Here is a 24,602-nt window from a genome sequence, read left to right as displayed (position 1 = left end):
CCAGGCAAGTGGAGTACATTTGTCCTTTTCTGTGTCACACAAAGACACAATTGAGCTCATTTACTAATGGCCCCGTGGACCGCACTTTCGTCGGACATCCAAACGATTTCCTTTTTGCACCACTGGGACAGGGATTTAAAAGGGGTTTTTGGAGCACACGATCGGATTTTGGCGTAATCATGTTGGCTTTCATGCGACACAAATCGGGTGGCGAGCGGCTACATAGGGGCAGGCTGTATACTACTTGGGGCTAGCTGTATACTACATGGGGCCAGGCTGTATACTACTTGGGGCTGGCTGTATACTACTTGGGGCTGGCTGTATACTACATGGAGCTGGCTGTATACTACTTAGGGCTGGCTGTATACTACTTGGGGCTGGCTGTATACCACAGGGGGCTGGCTGACTGTAAACTACAGGGAGCTGGCTGACTGTAAACTACAGGGAGCTGGCTGACTGTATACTACATGGGGGCTGGCTGGCTGTATGCTACAACCTCGGCTTATATTCGAGTCAATGGGTTTTCCCAGTTTTTGGTGGTAAAATTAGGGGTCTCGGCTTATACTCGGGTCGGCTTATCCTCGAGTATATCCATATATAAAATAATGGCAGCAGTCCAAGAATTCAAGTGAAAATTAAGGGTACTTTTATTACCACGTGTAGCGCGTTTCAGCTCCTCACACACTGGAGCCTTTCATATATATATATATATATATATATATATATATATATATATATATATATATATATATGAAAATGGTGTTTATTCCATCCTTTGCAACAGTTCAGCTGTATCCCAGCCTTTATCAAGCAGAGGATGGAATAAACATCATTTTTTTCACTTGGAGTGCTGCTGTTTTCTTCTTTATATCATTGGACTCTTTGGTGAGAGTGCAGAATAGCACCCTATATCTCGTTTTTCACAAAAGGATCGTGCTGCTGTGTTTTTGTTGGCATATGATAAATAAAGAAATGCCACCCCACACCATTATTAACCCACTGCCAAACCAGTCATTCTGAAGGATGTTGTAGGCAGCAGATTGCTCTCTGCGAAGTTGCCAGACTCTTTTATGTCTGTCACATGTGCTCAGTGTGAACCTGCTTTCATCTGTGAAGAGCACAGGGTGCCAGTAGTGAATTTGCCAAGCCTGGTGGTCTCTGGCAAATGCCAGACACATGTACGTTTGTGGCCTGTTTGAGGTCATTTTGCAGGGTTCTGTCAGTGCTCCTCCGTTCCTCCTTGCACAAAGGTGGAGGTAGTGGTCCTGCTGCTGGGTTTTTGCCCTCCTACGGCCCCCTCCACATTTTCTGGTGTACTGGCCTGTCTCCTGGTAGCATCTCCAGCCTGTGGACACTATGCTAACAGGTACAGCAAACCTTCTGGCCAAAGTTCACATTGCTGTGTCATCCTGGATGAGCTGCACTACCTGAGCCACTTGTGTGGGATGTAGAGTGTCTTATGCGACCACAAGTGTGAAAGTACCCCCAACATTCAAAATTGACCAAAACATCAGCCAGAAAGTATTGGTACTGAGAAGAAGTCTGTGGTCCCCACTTGCAGAACCACTCCTTTATTGACGGTGTCTTGCTAACTGCCCGTGAAATTGATTGTCAATCCAAGAAGGGTCCAGGTTGAGTCATTTTACACACGATCAGCAGAGCTTCTGGTCTGTTTCCTCTCCTCTACTTGGCTTTAACTTACCGTATATACTCGAGTATAAGCTGAGACCCCCAATTTTTCCACCAAAAACTGGGAAAACCTATTGACTCGAGTATAAGCCTAGGGTAGGAAATGCATTAATCGCAGAAACCCCCCAGTATATTGCAAGCCTGCCCCCAGTAGTATACGGCCAGCCCAGCCTGCCCCCTTAAGTATACAGCCAGCCCATTCTGCCCCCAGTATGTACAGCCAGCCCAGCCTGCCCCCTTAAGTATACAGCCACATGTCGGGTCCCGGTACATGGAGAGGGCTCGCGGGCCGAGCCCTCTCCATAGCCGGTAAGTCTTTGCTGCATATTGCAGCAAAGGCTTACCGGTAACACCCGCGATTGGTGCCGGCAAAGGTGCTGGCGGCTTCAAAAAGGTGGCGGCGCGCAGGCGCCGCCATCTTTCCGTGGATCGTCGCTCCCCGTGACGTCATCGGGGAGCGGCGATCCGTCGCCATGGTAGCTACTTCGGGTTAACCCATACATTACCATGTGCTGTCAGCACATGGTAATGTATGAGTAGTAAAATCCCCATATACTGCCATACTGTAGTATGGCAGTATATGATAGGATCGTACAGACACCCTAGGGTTAAAGTACCCTAGGGAGTCTGAAAAATAGTAAAAATAAAAATTAAAAAAAAGTTAAAATAAAAAAAATTATAATAAAAAAAACTAAAAATTCTAATCACCCCCCTTTCCCTAGAATTGATATAAATATAAATAAACAGTAAAAATCATAAACACATTAGGTATTGCCGCGTCCGAAAATGCCCGATCTATCAAAATATGATAACGGTTTTTCACTGTGTTTAGCCCCGTAACAGAAAATCGCGCCCAAAGTCGAAAATGCCACTTTTTTGCCATTTAAAAAAGTTTTTCAAATTCTATAAAAAGTGATCAAAAGGTCGTACAGTCCTAAAAATGATAACATTGTAAACGTCATCAAAATCTGCAAAAAAAGACACCACCCACAGCTCCATACACCAAAGTATGAAAAAGTTATTAGCCCCAGAAGATGGCAAAATCCCCCAAAAAAATTTTGTACAGGAGGTTTTAATTTTTTTAAATGTATGAAAACATTATAAAACCTATACAAATTTGGTATCCCCGTAATCGTACCGACCCAAAGAATAAAGTAGACATGTCATTTGGGTACACAGTGAAATCCGTAAAATCCAAGCCCACAAGAATACGGCACAAATGCGTTTTTTACCAATATCACTGCATTTGGAATTTTTTTTCCCGCTTCCCGGTACACGGCATGAAATATTAAATACCACCATTTTGAAGTGTAATTTGTTACGCAGAAAATAAGCCATCACACAGCTCTGTACATGGAAAAATAAAAAGGTTACAGATTTTTGAATGTGGGGAGTGAAAAATGAAAACGCAAAATCGAAAAAGGGCCGCGGCAGGAAGGGGTTAAGTATACAGCCAGCCCAGCCTGCCCCCTTAAGTATACAGCCAGCACAGCCTGCCCCCAGTATATACAGCCAGCCCAGCCTGCCCCCTTAAGTATACAGCCAGCCCAGCTTGCCCCCAGTATATACAGCCAGCCCAGCCTGCCCCCTTATGTATACAGCCAGCCCAGCCTGCCCCCTTATGTATACAGCCAGCCCAGAAGTAAAAGAAAAATAAACCCTTATATACGCACCCTCCGGTGGCCGCGATATCCGCGCTGCTCCCCCGATGTCCACGCAGGTTCTCTTCTGTCTTCTATCTTCTTCAGTCTTCTGTCTTCCGCAGAGCGCCGCCATGTCCTTCTCCTGGCCATCGCATAGTATGCCGTCAGCAGCGGCCGCGTCATACTATGCGCCTGTGCCCGGGAAAAACGTGGCGGCGCCCTGCGGAAGACAGAAGAAGATAGAAGATAGAAGAGGACCCGCACGGACATCGAGGGAGCAGCGCGGACATCGGGGCCACCGGAGGGTGAGTATATAAGTTTTTTTTTTTAAAGTGCTGGGCTCGCTATTGACTTGTGTATAAGCCGAGTTGAGGATTTTCAGCACATTTTTAGGTGTATTTATAAAGTTTTACACTACATGTCTGACGTCATTTAACATACATCACAAGGTTTCTCAGGTCCAAGCCTGCAAAGAACAATATCAACAATTGTGTGCTGGACTCTCCCCACATCTGATAACTCTGATGAAATACCACTAGCACTATACATGATATAGACAAAACACATATTTATATCTTTGCCATAATCTGCAGGACTATATAATGGAATAAACTCATAGAACATCTACAGTATCTGGCATGGGTCAGCTCAAGGAATCCAATTGGGACTGCCCAATATCCTTAACAAAGATGTTACTACCCGGGTTTTGGGACTTTGAAGTTATGAGAGTTGACTCCTAGATAAGCGGGCACAGTCTCCCACATTTATTCCCTGGTTACACTATCTTGGTTGTACTTTAAGGTTACACCAATAGCCAAATACAGCTAAATACAGCTGACCGGGCTGTGGGTGCAAATCCGAAGATCTTAATGCAATACATCATTCTCCATACCACTGGTCTACTAATGTATACCAATTTGGGATCCCCCCTACAGGAGAACCAGCTGAAGCTGTAAATGGAGTATTAGTACTATTTCTTTGTTCTGGGGGTCCAAGTAGACATTCTAGAGCTCGCACTTTTTCTAATCTAGTCATGATTGGATATATTCCAGTGTGGGGGTTGGATCTAGGTGACCCACACGCTTTTCATGTCCACCGCCAGTCTGCATATTTGTTTCCATACACTCTGAAAGTCCATCCAACAGGCCATTATAGGGTGGGGGTGGAACTTTTCTCTGGATTTTGTCTTTGTCAATTGTACTAGGTCTTTGTCCGTCATTGTCATTACACTCATTCAGCATACTCTTTCCTATAGTTGTTGATTACCTGCTCTTGTTCAATGTATTAGCAACCTTTCTCTATGTCACTTTTCCATTTCCATCATTTTACTGCAACCAGCTTCTTTGTTCCCTCTGGAATTTTCCATTTTTCAACATCCATCTGCCTTTCAACTTTCTATAATATTACCACAGAGCAACCTTGTCTTCCCTTCTTTTAATATCAACACAAATAGCTTCACTACCTCCAACTGCCTGTCAGGACTAACTGCTCTCTTCCAAGGGCAACTTTGGCATCTATCCTTCACAACCCATCTGGGATGGCTTATCTATATATTCAGTCTCAACCTTCCTCATGCAGAAAAACGGAGGGACCACAACGTGTTTCGGGGAATACAAATACCCCTTTTTCAAGGGTATTTCTCTAACTTCTGGTTTCAGTCCTGCATATGTCCAGGAGACTATTTACTGTATATGATAGCATCACTTATATTATATCACGTTATAATATTTTATATGGGTATCAAAGGCATGTGCTTGGCCCAGAGCCCATAATTAGAAACCGACAGTTTATTAAGAAAGACATACACAGCCACAAGTCATGTAGGACAGATTTTATTAAATGACATACAGTAGATGGTATTTGACATCATATTAACAATTAATTGTGAAATGCTTACATGCAATGGCTTTACATTTTATACCACTGATCGGGTCCAGACCAGAATACTTTATATTTAAGTGCTTCAAAATGTCAGTATTGTTCTAATGCTGTAAGGAAAACAAAAAAAAATGTTTTTTTTTAAAAACAAATACTACCAAAGAACACAGGTCTGTCAGTTCATATGTGTTGTATACTATAAATGATGGGATTTAGTCCTCATGCACACAACAGGCTGGAACCAAGGTGAAGCTCACCACCGGCTAGAAAAGGTGGCGAGAAGGTGAGCAGCACAGAGCACATCTCTCCATAGGAGCAGTGCAAATTTGGTTAAAAATAAGACCTACTCTTTATTTTGCAGTGTTGCCACCTGTTTCAGTATGGTGACCGGGTATCCTAGACCTCTATGGGGGGCAGGGGCAGGAGAGTGATCTGGCCACCAGATCACGGCCCCCAATACTGCTGTATGCAGGGCCGGATTAAAGGAGGGGCTCCTGGGGCTCTAGCCCCAGGGCCCCCACCACTTTCATTTTTTAAGGGGCCCCCACCAGTTTCAGACAGTCAGCAACTCAGCTCAGCTAAGTCGCTGACTGTCTCCGTGTGCAAACTGCAGCAGCCCAAGGCCGCCTGCATCGCACATAGGTGTCTAGGATATCAGCTATGTCAGTGAGACACAGCTGCCATCGCTGGGGGAGTTCGCCGATGCACTGTTGTGATGGGACGCCGGCGGCGAGTGATGACGTCACACTGTCGGCGTCTGATCACTATATGCTGCTGCCAAAACAGTGCATCGGCGATCTCCCCCAGCGATGGCAGCTGTGTCTTCAGTGGCTGGTGGCTGCCTAAAGAGCAAAGAATAGCCAGCGTTGTAGGATCACTTGAAGGGAAGGTGAGGTAAGCAAGAAGTTTATTATTTTGTGGCCATTTTCTAGAGGGGACTGGCGGCTAAATTCTGCTGGGGGCTGTATGCTACAGGAGGCTGGTGGCTGTATACTGCAGGGGGCTGCGGGCTATTTACTAGAGGGGGCTGGCAGGCTATATACTTCCAAAAACATTGTTGGAAGGGCCCCCACCAGTTTGCGCCCAGGGGCCCCCACCATCCTTAATCCGGCCCTGGCTGTATGCATTGGGCCATAGAGGAGACAACTAACATACTATATCATCAATGATTATGGATCACGGGTTGCAGGAGTTGATTGGTCTCTAGATACTATAGTTCATGTACTGACCAAAAAAGTAATAGACTGTTTATAATACATATATTACCATATAAACATTATCATGTGGATATGATGGGTGTCTGAAACAGAGAGGGTCAGCAGGGGCATAACTAGCAGCTGCTATGGGGCCCACCGTGTCAGGGGGCTCCGTCATCTGACCTGACACTAAAGAATGGAAGATGCGTGCCATTATATACTGTATAAAGGCAGTCCCCGGGTTTGTTCTTAAGCTGAGTTTGTATGTAAGTCGGAACTGTATACTTTATTATTGTAATCCCAGTCACAATTTCTTTTGGTCTCTGTGACAACTGGATTTTAAAATGTTGGGTTGTCATAAGAACAAGGATTAACAATAAAGCTTAATCGCAGACACCTTTGATAACTGTTATAACTGTTTATTATAACCTAGGACTAAAGTACAGTAATTTATCAAAATCCAGAGGTCTGTTTGTAACTAGGGGTCGTCTGTAAGTCAGGTGTTCTTAAGAAGGGGACCGCCTGTATATATTATGCTGCACATTGTACAGCATAATATGTATATAGCATGTTTGTGACATATTTATTCTGTATGTGAGTACCTGTGATGTATGTGTGTGTGTGCATGTGTGTGCCAGTATATAAATGTGTGTATAAGTAAGGAACTATGTTAATGTATATAGTTATATAAATGTGTATATGTATATTTATATATTAGTGTGTAGAAATGTGTGTGATTGTAACTCATGTGTAAAAGTATATAAATATGTATATTTCTAAGTGGAAAGGGGGGGCACTATTCAGAAGTCTGCTATGGGGCCCTGCCTTTCCTAGTTACGACCCCGACGGTCAGAGTCATTTTATAAAGGCTCAAAACGCATCAGATTGTTGTTGCTATTTATCCAGGGAGTCTGGAATATAAGTAAGTGGCCAAAATTTCCATTGGAAGTTCTATAAAAACTCTTCAAACAAACTTCATATATATCCACAATGCATTGGTATATGGGCCAATTGATCAAGCTCTCCTTATTAGTCAAACAGAACACTTAAATAGTGGACAGGATCCCTCTGAATTCTCCCCAATTGATGTCCTTATGAGAAGAGGCTGAATAATAGACACAAGGATACCCAAGTCTCATATATGACAGATGTATGATCCACAGCAGCCATTCTATCATATGAATAATCCTCCTTTAGTCATATTCTGACTTCATAAAAAGTAAATCATATGATTGCAATGGACAAATCATATGGCAGAAAATATACATACCTTTCGCCAGCCCGCATGAGTTCAAAACCTTCATTGATCTTTTCCAGGGTTAAGTTATGTGACACGAGTTTGTCCAAATCAAACTTTTTTGCATTGTAATCTGAAACCAACTTGGGAACAAAATCTTTACTTTTCACACCTAAAAGGCGAACAAGTATTTTAGTTCATGGTTATGTGGAATCATTACAGGAGCATTTTGGCCCACATTTTTTTTTGTCTGACTTTGCACATTCTTTTTAGTGCAAACTGCTTGTACATATATTTATAAAGTGTCCACAACACATCTATGTCGCACACCACACAATTGTGTCGTGGCAGCACAAAATTCTGTACTGAAAGGGGCGTTCAGGTGGACAGTGGGACCGTGCACCACATTTATCAATTGCACGCTCTGTGTTAAAGGGGCACCAAAAGTGTTGGTGTACTCTCTCGGGGCAGTGCCGGTTGCACCATACTCATGAAGAACGTGTGCCACAATTCATTAATCTGGTGCACCCTGCACACTCTACAGAAAAAACTGCACCAAGTGCAATTTGCACTGTTTTTGATGAATGTGGGCCACTTACGTGTCAGTTTTCTGGTGTAAAAAAAGCTTTTGCCACATGCAATTTTTTTCAGCAAAAATGATACTTTTCTCCACCTCAGCAGAGCCAATGCAGTCTGATTTTTTTCTGATTTATAACTGGTGTAAAGTATAGCTGATCTCTGGTCTAGAGTTCACATTCTATTGCCATATAACTTGAATAGTTTATCATCAAACACTTCTTATAATACCTCCAAATACTGAGCCTTTCAGTGTGCGTCCTGTAAGCAACATCATTGGATCAAAGGTAATAGTTTTTGATAGCCCTGAAATTCCGATAAGTACTGTAGTCCCATAAGCAAAATTACTTGAATATATGGCAGAAGTCTGTAAGACACAAACATATCAGTGAAATAAAATAAGACGGACTGGAGACTGGAGTACTGGCAATGAAGGTACTGGAAAAGGAGTGGAAATTGGAGACATAAGTCTACTGCTGTGTGACAGATAGGGAGGGTGAACCATAAATGAGTTGAATGGGTACTTGGACTTACTAGCTGTGCAGGATTTATGGCAAAAGAGAGGTAAATGCATACTGGGAAGGAGTAGAAAAGCATAAATTACACTGCAAGATCTCAGATGGGGGAGGGAAGAGGGATTTCATAGTTCTCTACAGATAAAATTTACTTACCATAGTTTCAATATTGCCAATGCATTCAAATGTATAGTCTACTCCACCACCAGTTTTTTCAAGCAGTAGCTCGACAATAGATTTGTCACAGTCCTGTGGGGCAATGCATTCAGTTGCACCAAGCTCTTTAGCTCTCTCAAATTTATCTTTCTTCACATCTATTCCAATGATACGAGAAGCTCCTGCTAGCTTACATCCAATGACAACAGCAAGTCCAACTCCACCTAATCCAAACACAGCACATGTGGATCCCGGTTTTACCTGCATAATATTAAAAGAAGTTTCAGTGCAAAAAGCTGGAACTTTAAATGTAACCATGTAGGAATGTGTGCAAGGTAAAATAAAAATTATGCAGTGAATCCGTACCCCAAAGTGATCTTAGTATTTGTGTAGATTTTACCCAAAAGGCAGATAAGGCATAATGCAGATTTGAAGCTGTTTTACAGGGTTTCAAGAATTCATAACAAAATGTTTACAATATGAGTGAATGGGTTAATTAAAATTCTGTTTTTTTTATGGTTCGATAACAGATTCTGCAAATCTAGGCCACTTCACACAAACCTTTATGGCCATAGAAGTGCATTGTGACAGGCATGGTATGATGAGCACAACGAGTGTCACCGTACCGTGCCTCAGCCGCAAAAAAGCTAGAACATGCTTTATCTTTTGCCGTACTTATGGCATTGCTGCACAGCTCCCTATGGAAACGGGAGGGGTGAGGAGCACTCACCCCCTCCCCTTCACCTGATGGCCACATGCTACGCCCAGGTTCCAGCCCAGGCAAGCATACGATATTTAAGGATCAACATATTTTTGTTTACAAGTCATCTAATGGAGGAGGCAGAAATACATGTACATGCTACAGGAAAAAACTAATTCAGAAGAATAAAAGTGATTTTCAGTCAAATTTCTGCAGCAGGTTTGCCATGGGTATATATACCCAAAATTAGTCAGTTGCACACATGTTGGCCATGCCCATAAGCCCCTTATTCATAAATAGCACTCAAAGCCCTTACTAGACCCTGTTCTTGTGATAACTTGGGGTCTCGGTGGTTGTACCATGAGCAATCAGACTTATTCCTATTAAGAGTTGACATTCCTGATCTCTCCCTTCTCAACTGAATTGGTTACACATTCACATGTTGGAAACATGTCATCAGTTTTGGACCACTAAATCACCAGAATGTCCTTATGCAATTGAGGTGCATGGTAACAGAGTTGGCAATATCAGTCCCTACCATCCCTCTGTTTTTAGGTTGGAGATTAGAACTCTCGTATCTACTGTATCTTTGGCAACAGAAAAAAAGAGACAGCACATTTGTAGATTTGGGACCCTAGACCACAGCTACCTAAAGACATATTAGTTGTTTACTTGCCCCAAACCTGGTGACGGGTTCACTTCAATAGCTATGAACTTTGATCAATGATAATAGTCAACAGATTTAAAGTAGTCATAGTGCCATGGTATATAAACAGACATGTATTATTTCACATTCCTATTTCAGCACATGTACAGTATATTTACTATGCATTCTTTGTACCTCAGCAGTATTTACAACAGATCCATATCCAGTAGTGAAGCTGCATCCGATGAGGCAGACGTTACCCAGAGGAGTCTCATCATCAATTTTGGCAGCATTATTTTGATGTAATACAGTGTATTCAGAGAATGTGCTGGTGTTAGTAAATTGGTGGATTTGCTTCCCCTTGCAGGTAAATCTTGTTGTTCCATCAGCCATCACACCTGGAGTTCTGCCCATGCTGATAGAAGGGAGAGAATTATATGTTACCTTTGTTGTTCACCAATAACATTATATTGCTGTGAAAATCTAATCCTATCATGACACAAAAACAGTATCTGTGATACTTTGTCACTAAATTATATCCTATATGCACCTTGCATGGCCACCGAGTGGTTCCAATTCACATTCAAGTCATTAAAGGGGTTTTCCCACAAAGGCAAGTAAGGCCCTAACTTGCTGACCAGTGGGGTCTCAGTGCCGACCAACCCTTCGCCGCTCCTCTCCATGGAGCTGTCAGAGATCATAGAGATTAATGGAGCAAAACGGTCATGTGGAGCCGGCTGCTCCATTAGTCTGAGGAGCGGGCCTAACTTGCCTTCATGGGAAAACCCCTTTAAAGGGGTTTCCCATGGATAAAATATGAATGATCTATCCTTAGGACAAGTCCACAATATTTGATCATTGGGGTTCCAACACACATCTACCCCTCAGATCAGTTGGTAGAATAAGTGCTCTGGTAAACTTCCCCTAAACTTCTAAGAAAATAAAAAAAAGAATGATAAACAAGGGACACTTACTTATTTATTATACATGCTACTGATTTCTGGTCTTACCAGAGCCACTCATGCTGTAGATTCACAAGCTATTAGCGTCTTACTGTTTACCTCTACTCTTTCAGCATTTCCCCCTCCTCTGGCTGATTCTTGCACCCTGAACCATGTGTGACTATCAAAAAGAGGAAAATCCCTGGCCGGCACAGTCCCAATGATGTCGCTGACAGCTCAATACGCAACCTGGTTCTACAAGGGCAGGAGTGATCACGGCAAGACTTCCCAGCGGTGCTCTGTCAATGTGTGCAAGAGAGTGTCCATACAAAGGTATAGAAAAAGATGATGGCACTCACCGGCCGGAGTCTGTCTGTCTACCCCCCTGCATGCTTTTTCACCAATTAAAGGACGCTTTTTCCTGCATATGGAACCGGTGAGTGCCGTCATCTTTTGCTATACCTTTGTATGGACACTGAACCATGTGTGAATCTGCAGAAGGGAGGGGCTCAGTTAACACCCCCTGGAGCTTAACTGTTCATTAGCATAACAGTAAAAGTTGATTTTGGAACGAAGGAGGTCATGGATACCAAATATAAGAAGATTACCACAGTCACAGTCCCTTGATCTATGAGTAATTGTCCCCGGTTTATAATGCTTGATTTTGATGGTAGATTTCCTATGTGGTTAATAGGTGTTTTGAATTGTATTGGCATTGTATTGGCATTGGCATGTATGTGAGCACTGGTACTTTATTAGGCCTGTGATGTCACATTTTGGCCTGTTTGCAGCTTAGTCCCATTCTATTAAATGGACGAGTTAAGCAGTACAGCTTTACATTGTTTGGTGCTATGATTAGTAAGCAATGAAGAGGCCAAAGCTTTCTTTTTAAAGCAAATCAAGATGTCCAGTGCTTCAGGCTGCTAATTATGTATATATGCTGGGAGTGCCAAGACTAGCACCGGGATCAAGATGAAGAGGAGCGGAGGTGAGTATTTCTAGCCTTTTTCATTTTTGCAAGTGGTTGATTGTCTTTAAAAAGCTGATCAGTAGGAACCACAAATGATATAAATGACCTCTCTTGGTAGAAGTCATCAATATTTGAATCCCATAACTAAACAACAGCTCTGTTAAAGGTTGACACTCTAGTGTGTATATATATATATATATATATATATATATATATATATATATATAGAAGGAAAGTTCAAGCAGCATAGCAGTTTTTCTACGATAATTAGCCAAAAAGAACTAGCTGTGTGCAAAGCCGTACTGGGTCCTGGCCAGGAAAGGACCCTCCAATAAATAAATGATGGAAAGGCAGCACAAAAAATAGGTGAAAAAACGGTGGTTTAATCCATAGAAAATGACGTTTCGGCTCGTATACACGTGAGCCTTTCTCAAGTGAGGTTACAAGAATAAGTGAACATATATATACTCTATCTGTGCAGTATAGTAATTGGTACAAAATTCACAATAAAGTTCATAATCAGCAAAGTGCAGAATGTACCAAAAGGAAGCACTGCACTTTGCTGATTATGCACTTTATTGTGAATTTTGTACTAATTACTATACTGCACATATAGAGTATATATATGTTCCCTCATTCTTGTATCCTCACTTGAGAAAGACTCACGTGTATACGAGCCGAAACGTTGTCTTCTATGGATTAAACCACCGTTTTTTCACCTATTTTTTGTGCTGCCTTTTCATTATATATATTACATGCAAATAGACACAGAAGTGTGTTATTTTCAGTATACAGTCAAACCTCCTAAAAGGCAGATTCTTGGGGGAAAATTCAGGTGGTCTGTTTAAAGACGTTGCACTGTATCTCTAATCCATACTTAAACACCTACTTTAAAAGACAGAAATTGCTTCTTGGGTTCTTGCATGAGGGACATTGGTCACACTGGCCAATAAAAAGGGGAATAACCTTATCACCTGCAGAATGAAGTGAATAAATATTGATTGTTAAAGTACAGTCAAACAATAAATGATCAAAAATTGGAGATAGTCGGCTGCATGCTTACAAAGGTGCCTGATTTTATGCACCAATTTACTTTAACCCCCTTCAAGGCCACCATACAGCTAAATACCTTGTAATAGCACATATCCCAAACAGTTAGCTGTTAGGGGTGTGTTAGTGCTTAGTTTGAGTTTGCGCCACATTTATTACTGACGTGCACCACAATTCTGAAGCATAAAAAAAGTGCACCAAAAAGACTGTGTGCCAGTTTTGATTAATCACTAATTAAGCACACTCCACAGACTGCACCAGTTCTGATAAATGTGGGCCAATATCGTTTGAATCATGGCACCTTGGCTTGGAACCATGGCTTTATCATTTTAAAGAAGACAATATTCCCTTTAATATTGCATTAGTATTTTGTTTCTAGGTTTCACAGAACCAGAAATATCCACTGTTAAAGTTTCCATGGTACTTAGAAACACAATGGGCGACATGTATCATAGGTTTTTCTTTCGGTGGTGAATTTTTGAGACATTTGGCAGCTCTTTTTTGCGCCTAATGTATGATCCTGTCTTTTTTTTTGTTTTTTTTTAAATTCTATTATCATCTTTCAAAAGCACATACAAAGCTCTTAATATTACAATTTATCATCATAACAAGACCATGTGACCATTTTTTCCTATTCCAACAGGCGCACATTTTGGCTTCTTTTTGAGACTTTTGTTGCAAATGTCTCAAATTCACATGGACACAAGCCATGTGAGGGGGTTATATGCAGGAGTGGACAAGACTGTAAATCTTGGATTTTAGGCCATGTCCTGCATTTTTAAGCACTGTAGTCACACAGCTGGGAGATGACGACATATGAGGCTGCGGTCACACATGATGTTAAGGGTTAAGGTGCAGTCACACGTTGCGTTTTGATTGCGTTTTGAAACACATTACAACAGCTGAGAAGAAGCGATTTGCCAAATTACATAACTGTTAACATTCGCATTTACAAAACACATAATAAACCTAATGTTAACGTATGCTTTAACATCATGTTAACAGTAATGTAATTAGGCAAATCACCTCTCCTCAGCTGTTTCAAAATGCAGTTAAAACACAATCAAAATGCAACATGTGACCTCACCCTTAGAAGTAACCAATAAATTAAAAAAAATGTAAATGCAAAAATGTATGAGTTTATAAAAAAACAGGTTACTATGCAAAATTTTAAACATTTAAAGAATGTGAAATAATTCCAATTTACATGTTAATACAGGATCCATGAAAAAAATCCATGAAAAAAATAAGGAAAAAAAGTGATACATAAGTGAAAAGTCGCACGGAACATCTGGAAACTAAAGATACATAAGGCACACTGCACAAGGTGCAGACCAAGGTGTTATTTAAAAAACGACAGCAAAAGTCGCAGTGAAAAGTCGCAACAACTACAAAAAATGAGACAATTTGACTAGCAGAAATAAATGTCCCCCAATATGATGCAATATTAAGAGCAGGAGTTTTTTTGTGCCCCTCCCTCATCCCCTTCAGCCTCTCTGCTAAGGCAGCATGGAGAAAGAGGTAGCTGACAGTCTACAGGGGTTACATGCACTATTTGGGAGACATTTATCTGTGCTTCTAAGCCTGAAAACTGGCATAGAAGCCCTGAAATAATCACAATAGCTTGTGAATGACCAGAAATTGTGATTATTTTCCCTTTCAAGCCTTTTAAACGCCATGAACTTATAGTCATATTATTAACCCTCTCTTACCCTTACCAATCAGAGAGCACAGACAGAAATAAGAGAATGAGCATTTCCTCATTCCATCATTCCTATATTTCTTGGTTGAACTTGATGGACATTTGTCTTTTTTCAACTGTATAAACTATGTGCTTCTTTAATTGATGTAATGACCCAATCCAAAACAGAATGTGTAGAACGGCACCGTGTATAGAATGATTCGGGTGCAAGTCTTCCTAAGAGGTCCGACACCGACCCCAACATGCAATAGTAGACAGTTGAGAAGCAGCACTCCGGAAATTCCAATAAAGAACAAAGTTTTATTCCACCATAATAGTGCATGTTGTAATGACCCAGATGTTTACTACCATCAGTATAGCGGTGTCAAAAACCATGCAAAAAAGATATAACACGCGTCAAAAAAGTTTACAATTTTACTGTCTCTCTTTCATACCTTGTGCAAAATAACACTTCTTCTTTACTGATACCCATTAATGATACCCTCTTATAGAGATAACAATTATCACCAGAGGAAAATGTCATACATACATTTACAGTATAGTAAAAATGTATGCATTATACAAAATATGCATTAGTATTTGGTGACTTTCAGATGGTTGCAATAATTGTAGCACCCATATTCTAGATCAGTGATGGCGAACCTATGGCACTGGTGCCAGAGGTGGCACTCAGAGCCCTTTCTGTGGGCACTCAGGCCATCAGCCTAGGACATAGTTCACCAAACAGGACAAAATCCATAAAATCTTCCTGTAGTCCTAGGCAACTTATGAGATGCTGCGCACAGCACTATTTTACAGCGACACCTCATTGACTATTTGGAACTGCTTGAAAAGTGAGAAGGTGTTAAAAGAAGTGCATTATCTTTGGAGGTCCTCATGCTGGACCCACCATTCTTTCTAAGCAGAGAGACCCTGGAGAGAAGCTACAATGATAGTCTGAATTTGCCCACCTTCTTTCAGCTGTATTGGTGGCCTCAGGGGGCCGATACAATTAAAGAAGTGGAAGAACAGGTAGCAATAAGTTACTGCTTAAAATGGCACATTGGCACATCAGGGTAAATAAGTGGGGTTTGGTTGTAGTTTGGGCACTCGGTCTCTAAAAGGTTCGCCATCACTGTTCTAGATACTACATTTACACAGCCTACAGTTCGTCAGAACCAGAGTGATAGGAGGTTTGGGTATTGCGTTGGTAACACAAGGGCACACATACAGTATTACAGTCTGAATGTGACCTTAGTAATATATTTTTTTATAGTTCTTTTGAGGGATATATAAAGTGGGTATTTATTAGGGTTACAGTTGTGTAGATGAATGTAAAATTAAATACCAATGTAATTTCCAGTGCAATTTTCCACACAAAATATTTGTCGCACCCCGCAGATTTGACCCCTGTCTTTTATCTGCTATTTTAGTTGAAAGAATGAAAGAAAGTTATCAAAGCCTTATCAAGGAACATGCAAGTGTTAACTGTTTAAATGCCACTGGCAAAGTAACCAGCATCATTTAAATCAATAGGGTTGAACTCAAAAATGTACAAACTATACAAACTTTAATACAATAAATAAATTAAAGGAAATCCACCACCAAGAACAGGGAATGTAAACCAAGCACACTTACATGCAGGATCCATTCTTCTTTGAGCTTCCCTTGTCCTTGTTTTCATGAAAAATAGGCTTTAAAGATTATGCTAAGGAGTCTGAGTGCCTAATTTGCATCATTTTGAAAGCCTTTTTGTGTAAAAACATGTACATAAGAAGCTAAAAGATGAACGGATTCTGTCAGCATGTAAGTGTGCTTGATTTACAACCCTTCATCCTGGTGGTAGATTTCCTGTAAAGTTTCATATATCATAAAAAATAAGTACAAATTGTTACCATATTTTCCTGTTCCAAATATATCATTATTTTAAGCAGAGTCCAAGAACAATTGGACACTCATGTACCAATGACCCTTAACCATGAAAGGGTTAATAGGGGAATTGGTCCATTAAAACAGCCCATAAGTGAAATTTGCGGAAAAAAAAAATTGCAAAAAATATTAATGTAGTTTGCATGTAGACTTATGAAAAAGGTATATACCAAAATAAGTGCAGAAAATTTATAGACAAATAATATGTCATACCTGGCTTAAAGTCTTGAACATCTTCTCCTACACTTTCCACAATTCCAACTCCTTCATGGCCAAGGATGACTGGAAAAGTAACATCTTTCATATTGCCAGTAAGTGCATGTTCATCTGATCGGCATATTCCTGTAGATATAATCTGAAAAAACATTCCATAATGATAATTTTTCTTTACAAACAATGTACAATGTATGAGTTGTAGAAATGGTAGTCATTACTGATCAGCTTGATGTGATTATAGCACCATGTTTTGGCTGAGAGAGGATTTGTCATAAATAACTAGTTAACACTAGTTAATTTAGAATATATTTTTTTAAACTGTTAAATGTGGAAATATAGAATTACAGTCCCCTACTTAAGGACACTCGACTTACAGACGACCCATAGTTACAGACGGACCCCTCTGCCCACTGTTACCACTGGTGAAGCTCTCTGGATGCTTTACTATAGTCCCAGACTACAATGATCAGCTGTAAGGTGTCTGTAATGTAGCTTTATTGATAATCCTTGGTCCAAATACAGCAAAAATTTTGAAACACCAATTGTCACTGGGGCAAAAAAATTTTTTTGTCTGGATCTAACATTATAAAATATACAGTTCCGGCTTACATACAAATTCAACTTAAGAACAAACCTACGGACCCTATCTTGTATGTAACCCGGGGACTGCCTGTAATTACACTCTTTAACACAATAACAAAAAAGAACACCCAAGCCAACAAAGAATCTTGGTTATTTTCTCTATAAGGATTTGTTGTTTTCTATATTAAATGCATGAATTAAAGAACCTGTCAGCTGTTATATATATACTAAGCATATGGTGGATTCTCCTGCATTATAAGCATGCCTCCCTTGAGGAAGGGCTTTTTCACATACAGCATTATCAGCATTGGAATCACGGTCTTTGTCATGGGCTGACGAGTTCCTGGCTCCCTGCCGCGCTGACACTCTCATTAATTACACTACTTCACTGCTGTTTACCCTTTAAGCAGGGGCTCCTTGCATCATGTATATTGGTATGATGTAGGGAATCCGGTCAGCCCATGATACAGGACGGACTCCGCTTGGTCTGTTATCATAGTCTCATAATAGACTGTGAAACAGGTCATGAGTTGAGGGAGGGTGCTCCTGAAACCAAATTGTGCTAGGTTCAGCCACCTTGCAGTACTGTCCGCTGTTGGTACTGTATGTTTAACTGTATCTACAGCTTCTAAATTTTAGCTTTTGCCTCAGACAGAAGATAAGTTAAATACAGCCCTTTTCATATATAAATGAGCATTTTGGTCCACCATGGGTCTTTCATCAAGATGATGATATCCGATATTTAGCAAGCAGTGAATTGATCCACTATTAAAGGCGCATCTTCCAAAAGCTAAATAAGTTTTTATTCGTTATACAGGTAAAACTACGCCTTTCGGCATTGGGCTAATGCCTTCATCAGGTTAAAAACCAATTTGTATACAGCAGATAATAAAATCAGTTTACATTTATACTCGCAAACGGACCCTCGTTTTCACAACAGAAATACGTCAGAGCCTCTGTGTAAAAGAATCGCATTGTCATAGGATGGGTAACCTGTCCATCTCCTCTCACCATCAAGTCAGATCATAGCGGGACAGGTACCACCAGTCATAACATATTCAAGATTTCATGAAATAGAGGGAGGAAATACAACAAACTCCATATTTAAAAATAAATTACAAATATGATACAAGGATAAAACATATTAAATGGTAGAACTGAATGAATAAAAATCTATTGTTTTGCACATATTCACTATGTTACATCGGTGAAGTTTCTCAATTATGAATGGGTTTATGTATTCTGGATAAATGTATGAGTAGAAAAGCAGAAAATTGTAGTGTATCCTAAGCTGAAAAATAGGTCCGATCCGATAAAGAAGGGAAGAAAACGTACTGGTATATGCTTTTAAAAATTGAAGGATGTTTGTTGGTAAAAAGGGATCAATGTACACTTTTGGACAGCAGGGTTAACAGTGTCTTAGTCGTGTTTAAAGAAAAAGTATATGCTAGTTGTTAATGTACTGTAAAGAAGTCTTGTTGGAGGGCTACATTAGACGAAGAGGGAAAAAATTCAGCCCGTTACGTGCTTCGAGTTGGTTCCTGAGTTCGTGTAGATGGCCGGGGGTTGGTACTCTCTGGTCTCGGAGTCTACATCATGGGTATTTGTTCTGTTTTTAATGTCGCTGCAGATGGATCCGGTAAGTATTATAATACAATAAAATTAAGTAAATAGAAAGTTAATTTTCTGCAGTTTCGATAGCTTCATTAAGCCCTTCAGGAGCTAAGGTATGTAGTCTGTAGCTCCATCAGGATTCTTTTTTATAAAGTGTACCTATTCCATCTTTTTCTTCTGTCCGAATTTGTTCAATTGGAGTGACTGAAATACTATTGAAATCTTTATTGTGAGCTAGGAGTAGATGTTTGGACACACTCTGATTAACAAAACCTATTTTAGCAATTTTAACATTGAGTCTTAGTCTAAGTTGACCCCATGTATTGTAGGCCACATATATAGTTAATCAAATAAATTCCAAATGAGGATTCACAGGTCATATGTTGTTTTATTGGGAAAGATTCTTTTGTAATATTCGATGAGAAGTGTGTGCATTTATCCGTTATAGTTTTGCAGCATAGGCATTTTGTGTATAAAACTGTTTGAAATAAGAAAAGGGAAAATATATTTTAAATATCTAACTGTCCCTATAAAACAGCCTCCTTCTCTACCATGTTATCCCTATCTCTAGCAGCAGCCTTTCCCTCTCCATCTCCGTCTGTGTAATGGCACCAGGGCATATGTCCTTGCCTCTTATACAACAATACTGGCCTATCACAGCCATGTCCGGTATGGGCATGCCTGTGTTTGCTCAGCACCCTATCAACCAGCTTTTCTGTTTTACCCCAAAGCAAGACCCATGTTCGGGTTCTTCGGGATCTGCCAAACTCTGCACTGACCCAAAACTTTGTGGTTTAGATTCGCTCATCACTACCCATGAGCACTTTTTTCAGATTTGCTTCTTTGTCCTGCACTTGTAAGCCTATGGCAGGAAAACAAATAAAGTCTACATACAGACATTGGGGGCCATTTTCCAGCCCCAAAATAATTGCAATGCCTTGCCTCGCAAATGGGGTATGAAGAGGGTGCCACCAGATACATCAGTAGGCGTAAGCCTCTAGGTGCCATCTAGGTCCATCATACATGCTTGTGCTAGTGCTGGCGTATGATAAATCTCCCCCATCATCTGTGTGCTATTTAAATTGAGTCCATTTTTATAATAATTGAAATGTATGGACACTGCATCAGTTGTTATTTTTTTGCAGACAACTAAAATAACTATGAAATAACTATGATACACAGAGGAAATATTGATCAGACATAAATAAAAAAGAAAGTAAAAAAAGGATTTAAAATGGATACTTTTTATTGGAAATACTTACTTTGACTCTTATTTCTTGGCTTTTTGGTGGAGCAACCTCAACTTCTTCGATAGAAAATGGTTGATTCGCTTCCCAAGTCACTGCTGCCCTACATTTAATTACCTAATATAAAAAGTAACATAAAAATATATTAGCATTTGCTGTTTCTGTGCATTTTTTTCGCAAAATATTTTAGATAAAAGAATAAGATATTAGTAGCATTTATTTAAAGGGGTATACCTGTTTCAGCAAATAAATGTTAATGTTTATAGGATGAAAAGTGATACATTTTCCAATATATTTTCTGGATGAATTTCTCATACATTATTTTAGATCTTTTGCTTGCTGTCATTCTATATAAAGTTATATTTACTTCCAGTGGATAAATCTAAGGCAGCACTGTTTATTTTGGTCACCCTGCCCTTGGCCAAATCCTAGTATCCTCTCATGATGTCTTCCTTTGCAAATAAGAACTCCACTGTTGCTTTTATTAATCCTTTAACCCCTTACCACCAAAGCTACATTTCACTTTCCTGACACGGCCCATTTTTGCAAATCTGCCCTGTGTCACTATAAGCGGTTATAACTTTGGAACTCTATAACATATCCAACTGATTTTGAAATTGTTTTCTCATGACACTTTTTACTTCATGTTAGTTTCTAAAATGTTGTGGTTTATTTTGCATTTATTTATGAAATCAACAAATATTTGGTGAAAATTCGCAATAAAATGAAGAAAACACCGAATATAGAGAAAACCTCATTTATTTTAGTATCACCATCTTTTCAGAGAAATAACTGTAATATTTTTTGGTTGATCAAGTTGGTTTAGGCTTATTTTTTATGTGTTGAGTTGTCCTTTGCAGTGGTACCATTTTGGCGCACTATTTTGATCACTTTTTGTAACAGTTTTTCAGGTTTTGTTTTTAGGGCATTCACCAAACGGGTCCAATAATGTTACTGAATTATTGTACAGATTTTTACAGACGCAGCAATACCAAATATGTCGGGGGGTTTTGTGATTTTGTGGGTTTTTTTGTACTTCTTGGTGTTTAGGGGACTTTCACTTTATTTAACTAATTAATTTTATTAAAAAAAAACTATTCAGTGTTTGAAAAACTTTTCTTTCATTTTTATAGATTAGCTTGAACAAGCAATGTTCCTAAAAAGTGACCCCATTTGAAACTAAAATAGTAACACTATTTTATGGCGTCTATAGTACATTGATTATATTTTATTAACTTTCTTGGCAGGAAGTAAAAAAAAAAATCTATTCTGTTACTGATTGTTTTTGTTTAATACACTATATTTCATGGATATCATGTAATTTCTGTTCCATGACTCAGTACAATCACGGCAAATATCCCATTAATATAGCTTTTTATGTTTGAATAATTTTGCAGAATAAAAACACATTTGAAGAGAAAAATCACTTGTTTTTGCAACACTGTCTTCTAAGAGGCATTTAGAGTTTTATTTGTTAAAAACTGTATTAGGGCTTTTTTTTTGCTAAATGGGATTTGATTACTTTTTATTGGAATCACTGTGGCATACAAGTGACTCTGATCACTTTTGTTACTTTTTTGTTTGGTTGCATGCACAAAAATCCAAATTTTTTGTGTGTATTTTATTATTTTTTCATACAGTTTTCACTGTACAAGTTTGTGTTTGTGTCGTGATTTTCATTTTTTTATATGTAGGCATTTGGCCATTTATGGGGCACTGAGGGGACTTTTATGACTCTTTATTTTATTTGTATATGTTTTTTTTTAAATTTTTTTTTTTTTTACTGTCCCACTCTGGGACTTGAACAAGCGATAATTTGATCGTCTGGACCCCTGGGTTGCCATAAAGATGATCTGCTCCCCTTAAAACCAGCGCAGGGGGGTTAAACAGTTGGAATTGCGGCTATCACGAATTCAGCTGAAACCGCGGGGGCCTGACTGTAGTATACAGCCAGGATTACGCACTGCTGTCACAATTGACAGCTGTCAGCATGACAGCAGGGCAGGATTAAAATGTATGTCAATGGGGAACGAATACTGGTTCAAGAGCACCAGTAATTGCAGATGGCTATATCCATGTCACCCAGCAGCAACCCAAAAACAACTATATCCAAGCGACACCAAAATTATATGGGAAAAACTATCCTCCACTGCCCTTCTCCAACTCCTGATGCACATCACCACCATACTGTTCCTGCCCACTGCTCAGTTAAGTTTCATTCTGGCCTAATTAAACTGGCCCACCGACCAAGCATGCCACCTCTTCTGTACACTACACCCGGCAAGACAAAAATCAGAGAAGGAAAAGACAACCCCAATTTTAATAGGTCATGCTTTATGTCTCTAATCAGTTCACAAGTCTTTTCCTTCTACATGGAAGACTGCCACATCTGGCACCTTATCCAGCTCTGCAAACTCATGAAATTCTGACAAGACTTTCCCCTATTTGTTATACATATGTACTTAAGTACCATTTTTTTATACATATATTAAATTAAACCAAGCAGGTACCGCAACATTTCACGACTATACTCTTGACAGTATATGTGGCCTGACATAAGACAAATAACGCTTCTACAGATCCGCTTCACCACTTCTGGGCCTAAAGACCAACCCACTGCCTTGGTTGCTGGCCCTATTCTAAAGGAGTCAAGCACAAATTCTTTCTCGTCTAAACCCAGCCTCCCTACTCCACATTAAAAAACTGGAAACAAGACATCTATGACCCATCAATGTGACACAGTAACGACCCCAAGCTCTGCCAGAAATTTTTTTAAACAGACATAGGGACAACCTCACAAAAGCTCTCAAAACAACTCTCTTACCTTTTCTGAATCAGGTTACTTTTTTACTTAGGAATCACAAATTCTACACACCAATCACCCAGCACTACATCCTGCTGCAAAAGACCACCCAGCTCCCTCCTATTATGGGCCATCAGCTCCATCACCCACTTAAACAACAATTTAAGCAAACTAATACTCATCTTTCAACACTCCAACTCATCCTATTGCTTCAAGGCCACCAACCAAGTGCCATTAAACACGGATGGCACAGAGAGGTTGGGCGGGATCCCGTCTTCTTCTGTGCCTGGCGCCAATTCCCCAATACCACTACTGCCTTGTCAAACAACGTTTCTACCACTGAATACCCTTATGGATAGGAAAGATAATGGATTAGCTGAAATTTGTTGGCTTCCCTATTTTGCATTACTCCTAATGAAGATACCCTCCCTCACGCTCTTAAACGCCAATTTAAACAAGCTGATACTCATCCTTCAACACTCCACTTTTTTCAGAAAAAAAATTGACCTTTTTAAGATATATAGGTCAGTGCTTCATGTGTCTTGTGTTTGTTTCATTGGTAGACTGCTGTTGATGCTGCAAGAATACTCGGAACAGCTAGTTTACAAGGAACAGGAGGTCACCCTAGGTCCTACTACAGCCGGCCCCCAGCCGGATCATCACCAGGAGGCTTATCTGCCCAGAGGTATGGAGAAGCAGACCAGGACACTCGGAGTGGGGAGCGCCTCTGCTCCCTCTCCGCAGGAACCACCTGGGTGCATGGATTCCTGCCTACATGTTTGGGAAGCTTGGGCATTGAAGTCAATGGTACACATGTATCTAATTTCAGGCTTAGATTTTTCTTCTAAATTTGCGGCTTTTCATGGCACATACATGGTACATACAGTAGATAGTAATATAATCAAATGTGTAATAGAAAAAATCTATACGCTTACCTTGCCTGCTGTCTCCATTTCTTTTTCTTTGGTATCAGTAAGCTGAATAAAAAGTGAATAGATCACAATATGCAGTGTTGTACTGATGCATTCTGCCTTATATAGTCATGTGCTCACAAAGTTAATTATTGCACACAAAGTTATCTATAGAAGAAACCTTTGGTCACATTTTTACAAACTTCTCATTTTTCACTTATAATAGCTTGTATATATCAAAATATAATATTAATTACAATTTGCCCAAATAGGCAAAAAAGGTCCTATGGTTGACCTCACATTTAAAACATTTTCAATTTTAAGTTTCCATTTTTTGTACCACTTCTTCAAAAATCCATAACTTTTTTTCTTTTTCAGTGTACAGAGCTGTATGAGGGCTTGTTTTCTTTGTAACAAATTGT

General features: G+C 39.8%; 1 protein-coding gene across 1 annotated transcript; it reads right to left on the bottom strand.

Annotated features, from left to right (window-relative positions):
* Positions 1 to 5,148: 5,148 nt before the first annotated feature.
* LOC140103554 (alcohol dehydrogenase 1-like) lies at positions 5,149 to 24,297 on the bottom strand. The gene is made up of 9 exons (XM_072126702.1): positions 24,205 to 24,297; positions 20,482 to 20,583; positions 17,021 to 17,162; positions 13,037 to 13,121; positions 10,432 to 10,651; positions 8,891 to 9,151; positions 8,451 to 8,586; positions 7,677 to 7,815; positions 5,149 to 5,320 (listed from the first exon to the last, which is right to left on the bottom strand). Exons 1-9 carry the CDS (start codon positions 24,220 to 24,222, stop codon positions 5,296 to 5,298), a joined length of 1,128 nt encoding a protein of 375 aa, XP_071982803.1. The 5' UTR covers positions 24,223 to 24,297; the 3' UTR covers positions 5,149 to 5,295.
* Positions 24,298 to 24,602: the final 305 nt, after the last annotated feature.

Source organism: Engystomops pustulosus, chromosome 1, assembly GCF_040894005.1.
Source record: "Engystomops pustulosus chromosome 1, aEngPut4.maternal, whole genome shotgun sequence".
NCBI lineage: Eukaryota > Metazoa > Chordata > Amphibia > Anura > Leptodactylidae > Engystomops > Engystomops pustulosus.
This window is presented reverse-complemented; position numbering and strand designations above follow the sequence as displayed.

What these genes read in the sequence shown, in the direction of transcription:
- LOC140103554 (XM_072126702.1), bottom strand. An exon ending in AGCAATTTCTGTCTTTTAAA is followed by an intron (nt 10,652 to 13,036) that starts GTAGGTGTTTAA and finishes CCCTTCTATCAG; the next exon opens with CATGGGCAGAACTCCAGGTG. An exon ending in TTGGCAATATTGAAACTATG is followed by an intron (nt 8,587 to 8,890) that starts GTAAGTAAATTT and finishes TGTGTCTTACAG; the next exon opens with ACTTCTGCCATATATTCAAG.